General features: G+C 37.3%; 1 protein-coding gene across 1 annotated transcript; it reads left to right on the forward strand.

Moving 5' to 3' along the window:
- On the forward strand, positions 8,721-19,453 carry LOC109824045. The gene is made up of 6 exons (XM_020390569.1): positions 8,721-9,538; positions 16,775-16,955; positions 17,087-17,167; positions 17,747-17,854; positions 17,942-18,211; positions 19,147-19,453. Exons 1-6 carry the CDS (start codon positions 9,066-9,068, stop codon positions 19,243-19,245), a joined length of 1,212 nt encoding a protein of 403 aa, XP_020246158.1. The 5' UTR covers positions 8,721-9,065; the 3' UTR covers positions 19,246-19,453.

Below are 19,667 nucleotides of genomic sequence, written 5' to 3' on the forward strand. Positions count from 1 at the left end.
CAGCCCTTCACATTCTCGGAAAAAACAACAAGAAAAACAACAAGTCTCTTCTCTCCTCTTCATATTATTTATTCATAGTATTGGTTTTGTTTTTGGGCAACTTTCTTCATCTGAGCAGAAGCTCTGTACTCTCGCCCGAGTACAGAGGCCGACCGATTCTTGGGGTTTTTACCGCTAGGGGAGAGGGGATCATCTGCGCCAGGGCGATAGGCGGGTCATTAATCTTCTAGGGCAGTGAATACACGACTGCTCCCGATCAGGCCAGATTTAATTGTTTATTTTATTCGGATTTATTTCATGCTATAATCTTAATTATTTGATAAATTTTCCGACAAGATCAAAGTCCCAAAGCTCTTTTAAACATTTCTGATTAGCCAAAGGGGAAATTGATTAGTAAGAGCATCTCCGATGGTATACTCTATATTTAGAGGGTTTGAAGAGAATATTCTTCAAGATTCCTCAAATATAGAGTGTTTGTAAAAGTTGCGCTCCAATGGTGCCCTCTATATTTATATGAATTAATCTATCATTAACAAATTAATGATACAAATAAAATAATTAAAACTTATATTTTTTGTACAAAAATTATACCTTTAGAACTGTCTTGCCGAAACATTTTAAATGAAATTAATATTGAATATTTTTAGAGTCATTTTAAAATTAGTTTATTTTAATATAATAAAATAAAAATTTTCGTTAATAAAATAAATATGTAGGGATCTATATAACCCGCCCCAAAGGAACTACATTCAGAAATACAGAAAGGATGTGGAGCGGGCATTTGGAGTACTTCAAATACGCTTTGCCATCATCAAAGGATCAACACGTTTTTAGGATAAACGAGTGCTACATGACATCATGACTGCTTGTGTAATACTACACAATATGATTGTGGAGGATGAACGTGAAGAAGAACTAGATAATGTTGATTCAACTCAACCTTCAAATGCTGACGATATGGATGACAATGACGATGAAAGATTAAGACGATTCCTCGCTCGACATAGGAAAATTCAAGATCGGGAGGTTCACTTTGAACTTCGGAATGCACTCATTGAACATTTATGACAAAGACATGGTAATGGAATAATGTAATTTTTTTAAGCTTGATGTATTTTAAATTCTCTATACTTAACATTTCATAATGATAAATTTGAAATTAATATTAAAAGTATTAAATATTAGTCTCATTTTGAAGGTTTCGGTAAGACAATTTCAATGATATAATTTTTATTTAAAATAGACTACTAAATTAAAAATTATATTAAGTTAAATAATTAGTTTAATTATATTCAAGGATACAATTGGTATTTATGAAATGTTATAAATGAGATGGAAAGGCAAAATTGGAATTAAAATATATGAATAGTATTTTAGAGGGATCCCTCTATATGAGCCCAAACCCTTCAAATATAGAGGGTTACTATAGCGCCCTCTTAATATAGAGGGTTCTACAGTTGTACCATTGGAGCCAATGATACTCCATTTATAGAGGAATGGAGTACCATTTGAGATGCTCTAAGAGCGATTCAAATGGGGAGGCTGCAAAATGCAGCCTCCCCAAAGAATATTCTCTTGAATATTCCTTTTTAGTTGGGGGCACTCCAACCATCCCCTCTATATGAAGCTCCATTTATATTTTTAATTGATTGCTTTTATAATACTTTAAATGGATTTGAAAATATAAAAAATATAAAATGTTTAAAAAATTATATGAATTAATTTAAAATATAAATATACTATAAATTAATACTAAAATTATAATATATAATATACTCATTATTTAAATAAAATTAATTATCTTTAATAAATTGATAATAAGGCATAGGTAAGAGCCTTTAAAATTTAAAAACCAGAAAATATAGCATAATATTTGGAACAATCTTCATAACTACTCCGAAGGATGAAATTTTATATATTACATTCGCCTTTATTAAAGTTTTGATGTAATTCTAAGTTAATGTGTTTTATTTCCGTTTAATTTTCAATGTATTATAATTTCTAAGTACTTGTTTTTCAATTTTATATTTGAATATTAGTCTCATTTTGAAGATATCGACGAGACATTTCAATGATATTATTTTCATTAAATTATATATATAGTATATAAAAAAATATATATATATCAATATATATATATTATATATATATACTATTAGTATATATATATGATATATATATATATATATATTATTATATATAGATTTAAGTAAGTAAAAAAAATATGGACACAATTGGAAAATAAATGCTGTTAAGGAGATTGATGGTTAATAATTGTCATTTTTGGGGGAATAGTGAAATGGAGGGGCCTGCATATTTGAAAAAACTCCAAATATGCAGTTGGGGGGGGGGGAAGGGGTTGTAGCCGAGCTCCAAATTTTGGAGGGTCGGTTGGATTGCAACCAAGCTGCATTTTGGAGAAATGCAGCCCGGTTGGAGTAGCTCTAATAGCCTCATTTATGCCTAAATTTTAATGAAGGATATTAACGATCTACGGTGGCAGGAATGAAAGGGCAAAAGACGGAAAATTTTTGGGAAGATGACAATCACTGTAAACCATAGCCCCTGTTCTAAGCTTTTATCTCTCGCGAGAGGTGGAAAGTGCATTTTTATCTGTTTATTCACTTTTATTCAATTCCTAACCCATTTTAGTGCTTTATGAGAGGAATTGGGATTTCTTGATTTTCCTATGTGGCAATGTTGTTAGAGCTTGGAAATCAGATTTTTAGGTTATTTTTGGGAACCTTACATGCCCATACGAACCTCGTTGATGTGGTGACATTGGGATTGAGGATTTGCTTGGAGTGCTGCTACGGGGACCCAAAATATGAGACCAAGAGAGGGAACATGTGAGGTGTCCCCTCCCTATTGCATAATGAGTTGGCATGAGTTGGCATGGCCAACTCATTAAGCAATAGGGAGGGGACACCTCACATATCCCCTCACTTGATCCCATATTTTGGGTCCTTAAATCATTTTTCATTTTGAAAACCAACCCGTTTCTAAACTTATTCATAAAAAAACAACCTATTTGAAACTTATTTGCCAAAAGCGACCCAGTTTCAGCCAACTGTTTGAAACTGGGTTAGCTGAAACTGGGTCGTTTTTGGCGAAAAAATACCAAACTTCATGAGACTTCAAGTCCCATGAAATTTTTTAAATGTAAAAAACTTCACAAGATTTGAAGTCCTGTGATGTTTGGTATTTTTTTCGCCAAAAACGACTCAGTTTCATACAGTTGGCTGAAACTGAGTGGCTTTTGGTGAATAAGTTTCAAATAGGTCGTTTTTTACAATTATTTTTGGAAATGGGTTGCTTATCAAAATTTGTTCTAAGTTTTACAGAACAAATTACACTTTTAAGGAAAGTGGCGAAGGAGAGCTCAGTTTGCACTTCAATTAACATCGATAGACAATTAAACATGGCTAAACACTTGAAGGGTATTTTAAGAAATTTAATTTTATTTAATGATTCAACAGAAGTATGGTAAGACGAAAACTGGATGAAATGTCTTTGGCTTTTGTGACGACAAATTATTATTGCTTTTTATTGTGTTTGTATCCTATGCTAGTAATAGCAAGATGGCAGATATTTCTATAATTTTTGCAAGATTGGGAGGCTGAAGGCATCTACACATAGCTGTTGGCTCTGCCTCCATAAATTTTACTTGTTTCTATGAAGTCATGGGAGAGGAAGGTCGAGATCTAACAATTTAAAAACATACAGTTGCGTATCCGAGGACTTCAAAGTGGGGAAGGAGAGCTCAGTTTTGCCCGGATGCCCAGGCCAGACCCGGGTCAGGGATCGGGCCCGGGCCTGGGTCGGTTTTTCAGAAACTAGTCCAGACCCGGGCTCGGTCCGGAACAGTGCCGGGCACGAGATCCGGGCCGGGCTGCCCAAGCCCGGGACCGGCCCGGATGAAACGGTCACCAAAAAGTGACCGTTTGTGGTAAACGGCTGGGCCGGGCCGCCCCGGTCCCAACGGTCACCTAAGGTGACCGTTGGGCTGTTTTGGCCGGGCTGGCCCGACCATAACGGTCATATTGGGGTTTTGACCATTTTGCCCCCAACAACGATAAAAAAATAATCAAATGTGAGGGTTTTTTGGTCATTTTGCCTAGGGGCTGCCTCTATAAATAAAGGAGGGTTTTCACTTCTTCTCTTCACACCAAAGCTCTTCTACTTCTCTCTAATACTCTTTTATACAATATTATACTCTCTTATAATCTCTTATGTTTTCTAATACTTCCATCAAATGGCTTCTGGATCTGAATATGAAGAGCAAAATCTATCTCCTACTGATCTTCTAATACTTCCATCAAATGGCTTCTGGATCTGAATATGAAGAGCAAAATCTATCTCCTACTGATCCAAAAATAAGTCCTCCTATAGCAACTACTCCTCCTACCGGTGTTAATCCTGAATCTGGTGGCGACGAATCTGCACCAAGAGCTCCTAAAAGGCCGAGATCCGATGTGTGGAATTTTTTTAAGAAGATAGACGTCACCAAGGATGAACACGGTAGGATCATCACCCAGAAGGCTAAATGTACGTTGTGCGGCCAGATTTTCCAAGCTCATCATAAGAGCTGCACCAACCACCTCAAACGCCATATTGAAAAACACAACAAATGCCAGAATCTTCAAGGTGATATCCGGCAAGCTATGATTTCTCAATCTTCCTCCTCTGGTAGTCTCGGTAGTTGGAGTTATGACGCTGCTCGAGCCAGGAAATGCGTAATCAGGTTTATCGTTCTTAAAAACCTTCTTTTTAGATTAGTAGAATATGATAAATTTGAAGATTTGTTTAGAGATAGTTTTTATCCTGCATTTACCAAATTTTCTCGTCAAACCTATCAACGTGATATTTTAAAATATTATCAGGAGGAACAAGGAAAAATAATTTCTTATTTAAAAAATTTAAACTGTAAATTTTCTTTAACTTCTGATATTTGGACATCTAGAGTGCAAACTGGTTATTTATGTATCACAACACACTGGATTAATAAAAATTGGCAAATATTTAAAAGAGTTGTTTCTTTTATTGCAATTGAAGAGTCACATACTGGTATTAATGCTGCAAATTTAATAATTGAAGAACTTATGAAACTAGAAATTGATCAAAACTTTCCCTAGATAATGCAAGTAATAATAATGTAGTTGTTGATTTTATCAAAACAACTTTGTCATTGTCATATCATGGTGAACTTTTTCATATTAGATGTATCTGTTATATTTTAAATTTAATTGTTCAAAGTATATTTTCTAAAATTAAACCCATGATAGAAAAAGTTAGAACTATTGCTAACATACATAATGCTTCTGAAATAAGAATTAAAAGATAGAAACAATGTTGCAAAAAAAATTATAAGCCCATGCTAATTCCAAAAGATGTTGACCATAGGTGGAATTCCACCTATGCAATGTTAAGTGTAGCAATAGAATATAAAAAAATTATAAAGGATTTTATGAATTTTTATGCTTCTAGTTTTATTTCTGGTAGTAGTTATGGAATAACTAAAGATGAATGGATAAGTATATGTAATTTAAATAAGATGTTATAAGTCTTTTGTGATGCTACAATGTTATTATCTAACAATTACTTTAGCTGCTTTACAAATTTTAAATATTCAAAAGTTTTTTTTCAAAATATCGTATGGATGATACTTTTGGATCTATAATTTTTCAAATAGAAAGCAAATTTAATAAGTATTTTACATCTATTCCTCATATTTTTGGTTTAAGGATTCTTATTGATCCATGTTTGAAGAATATTAGCCTTCGAAGTTTATTACAATCATTATATGGTGGACAGATTATAGACTTAGATGATAGATCGATCCTTACTGCTACTTCTCATCATTTATCTATTAAAAATTATTTTCAAACATTATATGATGAGTATGCAAGTAGACATGGTGTAGCTGCACAACAGTCTACAGCTTTGGCGCCTTCGAGCACAGGCCGAGGTAAAAGTGTAAGTTTTGATAGGTATGCAATGGTAGCTGAACTAACTGATGGATTTGGACTTGGATCAGCATTAGAGGTTTCTGAAATATATGAATATTTATCTGCTTTCTTAGTTAAATGTTAAGGAAATGTTTTAGATATTTTATAATGGTGGAGAGTATATGGATCGGTTTCATATTCTATACTTTCCACCATGGTTCGTGACTTACTAACAGTACAGGTTTTGACGGTAGCTTTGGAATCCGTCTTTAGCACAACAGGACGTTTGATCGACAACCACAGGACATGCTTAGATCCGTATACTGTACCAACGGTGATGTGCTTACAAGATTGGTGGATGTACGAGAAGCGAACGCAAGGCATCGATCGGATCGCTAGTATTGAAGATAAATTTGAAGAGTTGGGACTAGCAAATAGGTATAAAGATTAGATAATATTCATCAAATTGTAATTTTTCTTTCTTAGCTTTAAATTTGTAATGAATTATTTCGTAAAAAGTTGCAAATGATAGTGATATAGGTGAGTATGTGCCAACCTAGTTAGGATGTACTCATCTATTGTGATGCGACAAATTCTAAAATAAATTTATACTTATAAATGATTTACTGATTATTAATAATGAAGTTATTTTTATCATCTTTCATTTTTATAAATTTTTTACTTGTAATTTGTGTCATTACAAGGTAGTTAAAAAATTTATATCATTTTCTGTAATTTTTATGTATATTTTATGATTTATGGGGATTTTTAAAAATTTTAAAAAATTAGAAAAAATAATAAAAAAACAAAAAAAACCGGTGAGCCCGGCCCGCTCAGGCCCGGGGCTGGGTCCGGGCTTCGGTTTTGCTCGGCCCGGATGGACAGCCCTACTGTAATGTAATCCTCTTAGTAATTTCAATGATTTTAGGCCTTGAGGGACTAGTATCAAATCATATATCCATAAAAAAAAGTTATTTCGATATCCATAAAAAAATTATTTGAGGCCTTGAGGGACTAGTATCAAATTATAATGTAAAAGTAACCCACTTAGTAATCTCAATGATTTAAGGGACCTATACACACACATATATACATATATGTATATCCATAAAAAAGTTACTTAGATACCAATCCCTCATATCTTCAATAATTTCATATGTCTCTTAAATATCCTAAACAGAGTAATCTAAGTTACTCATGTTAGGTTTGAGGGGAATATCCCCTCAAAGCATATCTTAGCTTGTCAAATGTTTTTGAGGGGTATTTTGATAATTGAGAGTGTTGTCCTAAAAGATAAACCAATGGTTTCAATATCTAACTGAAAAACCAACAAATGAACCAAGTTGCAAGACCTCTTAAAATTTGACGATGCATGAGCTATTTTTTTTAAAACTTGAATGACTAATATCGAGTTATTGAAGACGTGAGGGACTGATATCTAAATAACCCAATAGAAAAAAGGTTTTTCCCCCCATAGAAACCACCTTTAAAATCATTCTATGAAAACCACCTTTCATTTTCAATTTATGCATAAACCACATTTAAAGTGAATTTTATTGCAACCAATGACCTGAGCGCACTTTTAGGTCAAGTTTTTTTTCTTCCAGTTTTACTGTAATAATTTAGTAGTCAAATACCAAATATACTAGAGGGAGGATCCTTAGTTGGTGTTAGATAGGGTCAATTACCAAAAATACTTAACTGAAAAGTGAGCCCGAGTGGTTGATTGCTACGAAAAAATATTTTAAAGATGGTTTGCGTATAAATTAAAAATAAAAGAAGGTTTCTATACAATGACCTTGTTTTAAAGGTGGTCTATGAAAAAAATAAGAACATAGAAAAAAGACTAAAATTGTGCTTAAATACCTTACAGTCTTAGTCACTTTGCATTTGTGTACTCTTACATACTTTTTACTAAGTTGTTTAAAATTGGCACTTGATTCTACGCGTCATGCGAAAATATGTGGAAAAGTTTTCGCATCTGCACAGATAGAGAGTACAAAAGTATAATTTTTAAGCAAAACAAGAGAGCCTATAGAGTGCGAAGACGCTGAATGGAATTTTGTTTTTTAAAATAGACCGATTTTGCTAAATATTTAGCAAAATCGACTATTTTCCTAAATATTTAGCAAAATCGAGCTCTTTTTCGCCAATAGGCCAAAAAGAGGTTGATTTTAAAAAACACTTCCCAGAAAACATACGGGACTAGTAGTCCCGTATGTTTTCTGGTAGTGCCTTTTGAAAATATACGGGACTAGTAGTCCCGTATGTTTTCAAGTGGGCGTTTTTAAAAATCAATTTTTTTTGACCTGTTGGCAAAAAAGAGGTCAATTTTGCTAAATATTTAGTAAAATCGGTCTATTTTGAAAAATTTTCCACGCTGAATACGGTATTTAAGTGCTATTTATTAGCCAAAGGGGGAAAAAAGGTTTGGGGAAAAAAAAGCAGTCTTAGGGCTTGTTTGGATTGAGGGGAATAAGGGTGAAGGGAAGTTAGGGGAACCATTCACCTCCATTCATCTTATTTGGAAACACTTAGGAGGTGAAGTTAATTCACCTCCATTCACCTTGGTTCACCTCCTAATAGTATAAAAATTGTTACCCCCCAAATTAGGATGTAACTAAGAAGAAGGGAATTCCCTTCCCTTCCCTTCTTTTCTCTTCCCTTCCTTTCACTCAGTTTGTCATAGCTTCCCTTCACCCCCCTACGAATCCAAACAGACCCTTATGGTGTGTTTGGGAGTTTACTTAGGGAAGGGAAGGAAGGGGAAGGAAGGGGAATTTTTCCCCTTCCTTCCCTTCCCCTCCATTACACCCCAATTTGGGGTGTAAGAATTTGGGCCAAATTTCCCCTCCATTCCCCTCTTCTACCCTCCAAAATGAAACTCCCAAACAAGGTTAAAATGAAATTTCCCTTCCCTTCCCCCTCTCTACCCTCCATCCAAACAGGCCATTATGCTTCATTGCTTCTTACCGCGCTGAAAGTAAACAGATCGTCGTGCTCGCTCTTCTGCTGATCTCAACCAAGCGACGGTAGGGCTTTTTCTAAACCCTAAAAAGTCCCCATCAACACCACCCCTGAAAATCTAATGTCAAAAGCTTAGGGTTTCAAGCTACAATGGCGTACGTTCCTCCTCACAAGCGCTACTCCAAGGATTCTCCAACTCCGGACCCCTCTCCACTCCCTCCCTCCGTGCTCCCCCAATCTAAGCGAACCCTAACCCTAAGTGATCCCAAGCCCAACTCCCGAAGGCGCCGAGATCACCAATCCTCCTCAAATCAAGGCCTCAAAATCATCTACGCGGCCGATTCGATCGCTCGATGGTTCGTCGCTGGATCCGCCGGCGATGATCCCATCCCTTCTTCGGTTGCGATTTGGGAGCCGTTCGAGTGGAGGAATGGCGGGAAGGCGACGGTTATCGAAGCAGGAGAGGGTGGAGTGGTTGAGGAGCGGCCTTGGGCGAATATTTCGGAGAGAGTTATGCCCGATTTGATCGGTTGTTGTCGGGCTGCGGTGGAGGGGTCAGTATCGAAGAGGGAGGTAGTCAAGCTTACGTTTGTTGCTCGAACCGGGAAAGTGCTGTTTCTTGGGTAATTACGTCGGAAACCCCAGCATTTTAAATTTCTTGTAGCGCATAATTGCCCGTTCATAAGGAAAAATTGCAACCTTTGGCTTAGATGCTGATATTGTTGTACACAACTTGGCTGTTTCCATGATCACTCTCTTTAATCAGCTTGGTAGGTGGGTGCATGTTCAGTATAAGGTTATGAACTTAAGGGAGGTTCATGGGAAAATATATTAGAGGACAGTATAAGGTTATGAACTTGCTTTATAAAGGGATCCTTCCCTAACATGTACACTTCGAAGTGCATCAAAAGTATCTTTATCCGGAATTCTAGTTCAGTATAGCTTACAGAAATTCTCTGTAAACAGCAATATCTTTTTGGATCTACTTGGTATGGTTTATCTAAATATTACTTCCATATATTTTCTTTTGTCTTCAAAACCTGGGCAGTGTTGTGGTAGAAATATAGGATTCAAACTCCGGTTGAAACAACCGTGACATAAAAGCAGTGATGGAGCAGGAAAGTTAGCAAGGGGGGGCGAGGTTTTTTTAATAATTAAACACAATAATGTTTTTTTGCACGATTGATTAGCATCTAAAAATCATCACATAACTAGAACTCCAAGTAAGTACCAACCTTTCATGAAGTTATAATATGCTATGATACGAGTCACCGTGTGAGCACCTTTGATCGCGGAATTATTAAAGGTGTGGTTGAGAAGAAAACAGTAAAGTCACACAACACAGTTCAATTGGCGAAGGAAAACACATTCTCTAGATTATGGAGAATTTAAAAGATTACAAAATCTCTCCCTCACAATCTCACTAGCATAAAGAACAACCTCTCTATTTTCTTTTTAATCCCATCTGATGTTTAGAAACCCTAATCAATCCCTATTATTTGTCAAACAACGTGAATGACAAAAACGTAAATAATCAAGCCCAACTCAATTTGGAATACGCATCAAACAAGAGTCCAGATTCGCGTAAGAAGTCCCATCGGTCGACTGACATATGCCCTTGTCGGTCGACTGGACAGAGACAAGGTTTTCAACCTGTAATCGGGCACGCTTTCGGTCGATCGACCGACCATTCGGTCGACTGACATTAGTCGGTCGGTCGAACGGTGTCAACTAACCGGTCTACCGACCAGAGTCTGTCTATCATTTTGTGATTTCTTCTGTTTTCCTGCTTTTGACCTCTTTCGCCGCCACCAACGGCTCCATCCACGTCTCTATTCTCATTCTACCATGATAATCATCTATCCTCAAGCTCCCATGAGGATCGTTAAACTCCTGAAGCAGAGAGAATATACACCTGTATCATGGCTTCTCCCTTTAGGAACTTGAAGTCCTATTCAAGTTAGAACTTTAGCTGAGGGAACTCTCGAGCCCCTCTTTCTTTGTTGAACCACATGGTCTTGCTAGGAACCTGATCTTGACGTCCAACCATAAACTATTCCTTCATCCCCCGTCTAGTCATAGTCACCTTGCGTTCAAAAATACAATCCTCTTTCAATGGCTCTTCTTTATCGAATCATAAGTCTTCAACATGTGGCAAGATCACTTTGTCGTCACCTTCATCGTCCAACAATGGAGACTCAAACAACTTTAGATACTTGGCATTGATCACTGAATACATGCCTAAGTAAGATGGCAAATCCAGCTTGAAGACGTTGTCATCGATCTGATCAAGAATTCAAAACGAACCATATTGTATAGGCTTCAACTTCTTCCCTTCTCTATTTAACAGCTTCTTACTTAACTTCAGACACACTATGTCACATTTGTCTAAATTACAAGGAACTCGATGTTGATCATGTTTTGTTTTATACTTTGCTTGTGACTTATTCAACTGAGCTTCAACCGTAGCATGAATCTGTACAATCTTTGCTAGAAATCATTAAGCTCGTTGTCGTTCGCTTTCTTTACCGTCAGCCTAGCTTCACTAGAGAATACTAAGTTAAACGGACTTAGAGGTAAAAGCCCATAACACGTCTCAAACGGTGACTTTTCCTAAGATCCATGAATAGCCATGTTGAAAGCAAACTGAATGTATGGTCAGCTCTCATCCTAAGTCTTGGGATGTCTGGAATTATACCCCCGCAACATTTGAATCATAGTCCGGTTGACTATTTCTGTTTGTTCGTCTGTTTGTGGATGAAAGACCGTGCTCTTCTTTAATTTAGTGTCCATCAAACTCTACAAAGAATCCCAAAAGTGCCCGAGAAACCAGCTATCCCAATCCGAAATAATCGAACTCGACAACCCAAAGTACTTCCACACATGCTTAAAGAACAACTGTATTGCACCCGCTTCCGTCACGACCTTCTTACAATGAATCAAGATCATCATCTTGCTAAATCGGTCCACCACAACGAACAGGTAATCATGTCCGCGTTTGGTTGTTGGCAATCCACCTAAGAAATCCATAGAAATACTCTTCTACAATCTAGAAGGCACTGATAACGGTAAATACAATCACCTCTTTCTGTTAGAAGGCTTCGATATGTAATATTGTTTACACCCTACAACATACTTGGTAACATCCTCTAACATCTTCGGCCAAAAGACATGGCGTCGTAGATTGACAAGCGTCTTCTGAATCTTAAAATGACCTTGCACACGTGATGTATGTGCTTCTCTAATCCACTATAACCTATCACCATCCTCCGGAATGCAAAGCGATGTCCTATGATATAACAAACCATTGGCTCCGAGCTCATACTCCCCCCTTCGACCAGCCTTTACCTGCTCGAACACATTATTGAAGTCTCTGTTGGATGTGTACATCTGCACATACTCCAAAGGAACCAAGGACTGAATACGCGTCATCACCAATAAAGCTCTAACTGGCGGTCGAGATAACATATCAACCAACTTGTTCGTCGCCCTTTTCTTGTACTTAATGAAGATGTTGAATGCCATCAAATAGGACATCCACTTCATGTGTCGTGCCTGCTATAGTCTCGTCTGGGCATGTAAAAACCTCAATGGCTTATGATCTGAGTGCACAATCACCTCCATACCCAACAAATACATCCTTTAATGCTTGATCGCCTAATAAAGTGCATAAAATTTCTTATCGTAAGTCAGGTAGTTCTGAATAACACGTGAATATCTCAGAATAGTATTCTACCGGCTTCCCATCCTGTATCAACACGACGCCCATAGCATAACTAGAAGCGTTGGTCTCTACCTCGAATGTCCTCTGCAAGTACGATAACGCTAACACTGGTGCCTCCAAGATCTTTCTCTTCAGTAACTGAAAAGTCTCATGCGTTCGCCCCCACTCAAACTGAACCTTCGCTTTCGTAAGGCCATGCAAAGGTGTCACATAAGTAGAAAAATATCGAATGAACTTACGCAAATATTGACAAGTCCCCATGAAGCTTCTCACATTCCGTTATTGTCCTAGGCAAGGGTCACTTCGTGATCATCGTCACCTTGTTTGGATCTAACCGCTGGTCTTTCCCCACAATGAAGTCGAGATACACCAACTCATCCTTTCCAAATTCGTACTTCTTCCTGTTGAGCTTCAGCTGTCCGTTCTGCAATACTTCAAACACCTTCTCTACATAAACAAGATGCTCCTCTCAGGTCTTGTTGTACACTAATATATTATCGAGATAAACTATCACAAAATCCTCTATAAAAGATCACAACAAATCATGCATGAGCCTCATAAAGATCGTTAGAGCGTTGCACAACCCAAACGGTATCATCAACCACTCGAACAGACCTTGTTTGGTCTTGAAGGCAGTCTTTCAAGTGTCATCCTTCCGAATTTTCACCTGATGATAACCACACTTCAGATCTAACTTCGTGATAAACCTCGCCCTTTTTAACTAGTCCATAAGATCATCGATCCGTGGTAGTAGATAACGATTCTTGACCGTTATCTTGTTGAGCGTTCGGTAATCCACGCACATGCATCAGCCTCCATCATTTTTGGGCACCAACACTGGCGACTCATAAGGTGAACAACTAGGCACTATCATTCCCGTCTTCAGAAGCTCCTGAACTTGCTTCTTGATCTCCTCGAACTCTTGTACCGATGTGCGGTAGAGGTCTATATTCGGTAAAGAGCTCTCTCCTGTCAACATGATCTTATGCTCCATACTCCGTCTTGGCAGTAGTCCAGTGATCTCCGAAAACAAATCTGCATAATTGGCCTTCAACCTGTCAAGATCTATCTCTTGAAGCTTGCTCAAGGTAGTTAAGCATACTCTACTCAGCTGCTCCTCATAAGACCTAATGAACAATAAAATAAACTTCTTGCTTGCATTCACTAGTCTTTTTGCCTGAATCACCGTCACCAAACTCGTCTCTTGCGGAAGAGATGTCAAACGAAATATGAACTGCTCGCCATCCTTAGTGAACATATACTTCTGAGCTCGTCTATCGTAGACCGCGTACCTATCTCACAAATAAGGATTACCCAGTATAACCTGACAAACATCTAATGGAACGACGTCACACGTGACCTTATTAATATATGACTCGTGAAGTGCAAATTTAAAAGTGCATTGATTGATCAAACTCAACCCTGACTCCTTCTGAATCCACCATAAAGGATAGGGCTTTGGATGTTTGACCGTTTTCAGACCCAGTTTCTGAACCAAGACCTCGGATATCAAATTCTTCTGGCTCTCTGGATCAACGATGACATTAACCAAGCTAGTCTTCACCTGCAACTTAAGAACAAAGAGCTGCTCCTTGAGATTTTCGTCTTCCTTCGCGGCCTGCTTCCCTATCATAAGATTGAGATTGCTGTTGGGCTCTGTCATCCTGGGGACTTCCTTCGGACCCTGTGCTATCATGTATGCATTTTTCTCCTCCTTCAACTTCTTTGGCTTCAGATGAGGATACTTCTCCCAGCTTCGATCAGCTACGTGCCCTGTCTGCTTGCAGTGATTACAAGTCAAACTTGCCTTCCCTGGGTCGCCCTTCTATTTCTCCTCCTTAGATTGGGAGCCACTAAACTTACCTCCCGCTTGTTTGGATTCTCTTTTGTCTCGTTGTCTTTCTTCTGCTTGCCCTCAATGGTAATAGCCTTCACGTTCGCCTCTATAATCGACTCAACCGTGAACAACTTCATCTCCTTTCGGATATATTCGTTCAGACCTACCATATACTTCATAAAAATAGAGTACTCATCCGTTACAATGTTAAAGATCATCGCCTGCTGCTAGAACTCCGTGGTGTATTCTTAAACGGTCTGATTGAACCTCTTATGCAAGTCGCACCACTTGTACCAACGCTCTTCAAGGAAACCCCCGGGTAGAACTGCTTTCTCAGTAGCTCTTTAAACTTATTCCACGACACCGTTTTCTTCTCCTGCTTACAGTAAGATTTTAACTACGTCAATGCATGTCCGGATAGCTTCAATACTGTAAAAACAATCTTCTCTTTTGACTAATAGCCATAAAGAGTGAAGTAGGTATCCATACGCTCGATCTAATCATTAAGTCTCTCGACATTAACACTCCCATCATAAATATGAATCTCTATTCTGAAATCAATCTTCAGGTTCTGGTAAGGACTTTTACCCCCGTGATGTGAAGCGGTCTTGAAGGTCTCGACTTCCTCATTGGAATCTGAATTTTCACTCTCTCTACTGGACTCTACAGGGTTCTTCTTGCCCTTTTTGTTCCCTCCATGAATAAGATCGACGAGTTGTGTGAGAGTCGACCTGATTGTTTCAATTTGTTTCTCCAACACATCAAGCCTTGTTGAATTGTCATTTTCTGTCATCTTTTTTTTCCTTGATTTTTGAACTTCTTCCAAAGAAACAAGAATCTCACCTAACTTCTTGTATTGAGATCGAGTAAGGACCATGCACAGGATTGCCCCTTCACAGGACTTGATAGCTTTGATACCAACTTGATACGAGTCGTCGTGTGAGCACCTTTGATCGCGAAATTATCAAATGTAGGGTTGAGAAGAAAACAATAAAGTCACACAAAACAGTTCAATTGGCGAAGGAAAATACATTCTCTAGATTATGAAGAATTTAAAAGATTACAAAATTTCTTCCTCACAATCTCACTAGAATAAAGAACAACCTCTCTATTCTCTTTTTAATCACATCTGATGTTTAGAAACCCTAAACAATCCCTATTTATTTGTCAAACAACGTGGATGACAAAAACGTAAATAACAAAGCCCAACTCAATTTGGAATACGCGTCAAACAAGAGTCCAGATTCGCCCAGTAAGCCCCATCGGTCGACCGACATGCTCTTGTCGGTCGACTGGACAAAGACAAGGTTTTCAACCCTGTAATCGGGCACGCTTTCGATTGACCGACATTGGTCGGTCGGTTGACCGATATGGCCTTGTCGGTCGACCGGTATCAACCGACCGGTCGACCGACCAGAGTCTGTACCATTTCCTGATTTTTTCTTTTTTCCTGCTTTTGACCTCTTTCGCCGCCACCAACGGCTCCATCCATGTCTCTATTCTCACTCTACTATGAGAATCATCTATCCTCAAGCTCTCATGAGGATCGCTAAGCTCCCGAAGCAGAGAGATGATACACCCGTATCATGCTAAGTTAACACAACTAAGTAAAAAGTAGCTATAATATTACCGGTAGTCCCAATAAGAATTATTTGTATAAAAATTATCCACATCAAAATTATCCGCATAAAAATATATTATATATTTGTACATCCACATTATAGTTATCTGCATCCTAGTGTTTCTCTGACAAATTTCTCAATAAACATTCCATGAGGAATAAGGATCGGATTTTGATTCAAATTTTGGTCACATGATGTTAAAGATCAGTTAGTTCATTGAACATGTTCTAAAAAGACCAATAATTTTTTTTTATAAAAGTGAGAAATCTAATAGCATCAAGTGTCAAAAACAAAGAATAAATCTCAAAACTCGATAGAAAAAAGAATAGAAGATAACTTTGCAAACAACAAATTGAAAAGTAAAACTCTCAAACTTAGAACCTCCCCTATAAGGCTATAATCTTATGTATTTACATTTGTAGGCTATTTCCTAGGATCTTTCACATTCACATCTTTTTAGGGTAAGCCATCGGTCTTACATATAAACCAATTATCCCTTCTCTTGTAAATTTAAATTTACAAGGGAGGTCCAAGGCCCGTTGGTACCCATGTGGCTTCACCACTGCATAAAAGTAAAATATAATATAATTGGCTAACTAAATATTGTGAAAGTGACACTATAAAAGTCCAGTTACGTGGCTTATGAAGTTCAAACTGATCTCTTTATTTCCTGCAGAACATCAGTTAATCTTGAATCCATCAGGAAGGCTGCAGTTTCTGAAATAGATTCTAGAACACAAGTCCGTAAATCATTTTACACTAATGTTCCTAGTGATTACATGGAAGATATGCAGAATATGCTATCAGGTGACAGTGGTTTTGATTTCGACTCAGAGAAAGAATATTACAATGTGAAGGTAATGTAACGAGGGGCTTAATTTCATTAAAACATTTCTTTTTAAAAGTCTTGTACAGCTTTGTGGAATTGCAGAATGTTCCTTAAAAATTTGGCTTACCTGTTTGATTTATGTTCTGATTTGTTGGCCAGATATTTGACAAATTCCAGCCAGAATCAACCATTTCTTGCAAGTGTGCAGTCGTGAATGATGGGGCACTTGAAATTCGTAAGGCAAGATCTCTGACTTTCTATTGTTGTGTATTTTTTTTCATGCCAATTGACATTATACCGCCGTGGAACAGTCCCTCTTAAACTATGTTTCCTTTGTTTATACGAGTATGTATTGGCACTAATTATCGGATAGTAAATTAGTAATTCATGATATCCAGAGTTATACAAAATGATATATTGATTGTAGCGAAACTGATATAGGGCCCATGGTATTGCCCAATGGATAAAGACCAGTATTGAAAGCTATACTGTGAAGTGTGAACTTTTCCTCAGGCACAATGTTTGGTGCAATATTTTAAGAAATTTACAATGGAGCTCTGATTTTGCTTGTTTTGAAGCATAGCAATGAAACTTTTCTTAAAGCTTAATATATGCAGGTTTTGCTATTCCTTTGCAGCTTATGCTATTTTGCAATAAAGTGAAATCTTTGCCACCTTGTACACTGAAGTTTGTGCTATTCTGTATACAATTTATATTTCATTCTTTTGTCATATAGCTATCCTTCTCTTGAGACTAGGGCTGAAGAAGAGTATACTTGTCATATGATTGGTAAAACAGGTTTTCTTTCTTGTTATGCAGATTGAACTGAATCAGGTGCGCCACCTTGTGGTTGATATTTCTTGCCTCTTTAAGGATCTAGACTTAAGGTTGATGCTGGCTACCAAAAGGATACTGAAATCATTGGATGTAAGTTTCTGATTGCATGAGGTGCAACTGTTATCAGTGTCATATTTATGGAAAGTATCGTACCTGACAGCTACTAATTTGTTTCAGGATGAGGAGAATGAGGCCATAAATAAACTAGTAAAGTCTGCTATAATAGATCCTGATGTGAAAGGGGGACTGAGATGGCCTCTTGGAGAGGAAAGTGTAGCAGATAGGTTTTGTATCATTGGAGTTTGGCACACCAAATTCAAAGCTTTCAAAAATCAGTCAACAAGGATTAAACTGAGACATGCTGATCGATTTGATCACAGGACTTCAACTGGTGAAGCTTCTAATGAAGTTATGCTGAAGCTGATCGGAATATCCAAGCACTTGAGGGTGAGTTGGTTTGCAATCGGTAGTTTAGACAATTAAAAGATACCATGCACTCATTTTCTACTATTATATCTTTAGTTAACTTTTTTAGATCATTCTTTTTTGTGCTTCCGACTTGTCAAGTATCTGCATGATTTAAGATTATGTCAATTCTATGATAGTACCTTACGTAATTAGTTGCGCTTTAAAACACAAACTACGTTTATTTAAGAAGGCTTGGCTTTAGTTATGGTTATGCTCATGTTATTGGTGCAGACATTGATAATTGTAGTAGTAAGCATATTGTCTATGGTTATTTACCGAGTGCGTTCTATACTTAGGGATTTTGGATTGTGTATGATTCAAATTCCTTCTTAAGACGTGTATTTTAGTAAATCTTTCCACCCCCACCCCCACCACCACCCCCACCCCACAAAAAAAGGAGAATGAACACCACCTCTTGATCAAGTGTGGACATATAGTGTATATATCTGGCCTATAATTTACATAGAAGCTGCTAGCAAAGAAATAAGTGTAACTCAGATATCTAACTGTGGTTTCGCATAGATGGTAACAAAAGGAGAATGTTACAGTGGACATGTGGGTACACAATAAGAGGTAAGAAATGAGTATAGTTTATAGAATGTTAGGGGCTATTCTTATTGAGGTACTGACTATGTATAATGGAGGTCATTATTTACCCAAATTAGAAGAAGTGATAAGATTATAGTTAATGGTCCAAGGGAGACTACAGGTAGGACTAAGAGAACTTCATTAGAAGTAATAAAAAAATGTCATGATGTTATCTTCATAATTCTTGTTGATTTCTTTGTTTTATAGAAAAAAGTACTGACAATCATGCAGTCACTCGCATTATCATTAGGTTGCTTGAAAACTGTTTGACGTGTATTCTTTTTTGAGCATCTCTTTGACAAGCATCTTTCTTCATTCTGTCGCAGGATGGGAATGTGGAGCTGGACTGTATCAACGATATGGTTCAAGAGTCAGTAAAACTGATTTGGGACCGTTTCTTAAGCTACAGTCATTCCTCAACTTAATCCTAGAGCTGTAAGGTCTTTGTTCTTGTAAGGTCTTTGTTCTTGTAAGTCTTTTGTAAATAATTTTTTCTTTGATGGTCGCAATCAGCGAATCCCAACTTTTTAGCTAGTTGTGTGTTGATTTTAGATTTTTGAATTCCTTTTTTTTTGTTATTTGAATTCTGGATGATTATGAGTATTACACCAACACGATGATATGTATGGTTAAGAATACAGTGTGTGTGAAGATGAACAGAGTTCTTTAAAGAGAATTAAATGGATGAATATCAACAATTCCATGCAAAATAAATGGGACCCTTAAACTAACTAGTTCAGTTAATCCACCTGCTGTATAAGTGAAGTTCAGTGTTATTTACAAGTGATTTTGCGTATAACAGGCTTCATGTGTCGAAGGAGGTGTTTCATCATTTAATTCCATTCAA

This window comes from Asparagus officinalis, chromosome 9 (genome assembly GCF_001876935.1).
Source record: "Asparagus officinalis chromosome 9, Aspof.V1, whole genome shotgun sequence".
In the NCBI taxonomy this organism is placed as follows: domain Eukaryota; kingdom Viridiplantae; phylum Streptophyta; class Magnoliopsida; order Asparagales; family Asparagaceae; genus Asparagus; species Asparagus officinalis.

Coding starts and splice junctions, on each gene's coding strand:
- LOC109824045 (XM_020390569.1), top strand. CDS start 9,066: ATGGCGTACGTTCCTCCTCACAAGCGCTACTCCAAGGATTCTCCAACT. Junction 17,168..17,746: donor GGGCACTTGAAATTCGTAAG/GCAAGATCTCTG, acceptor CTTGTTATGCAG/ATTGAACTGAATCAGGTGCG. Junction 18,212..19,146: donor GAATATCCAAGCACTTGAGG/GTGAGTTGGTTT, acceptor ATTCTGTCGCAG/GATGGGAATGTGGAGCTGGA.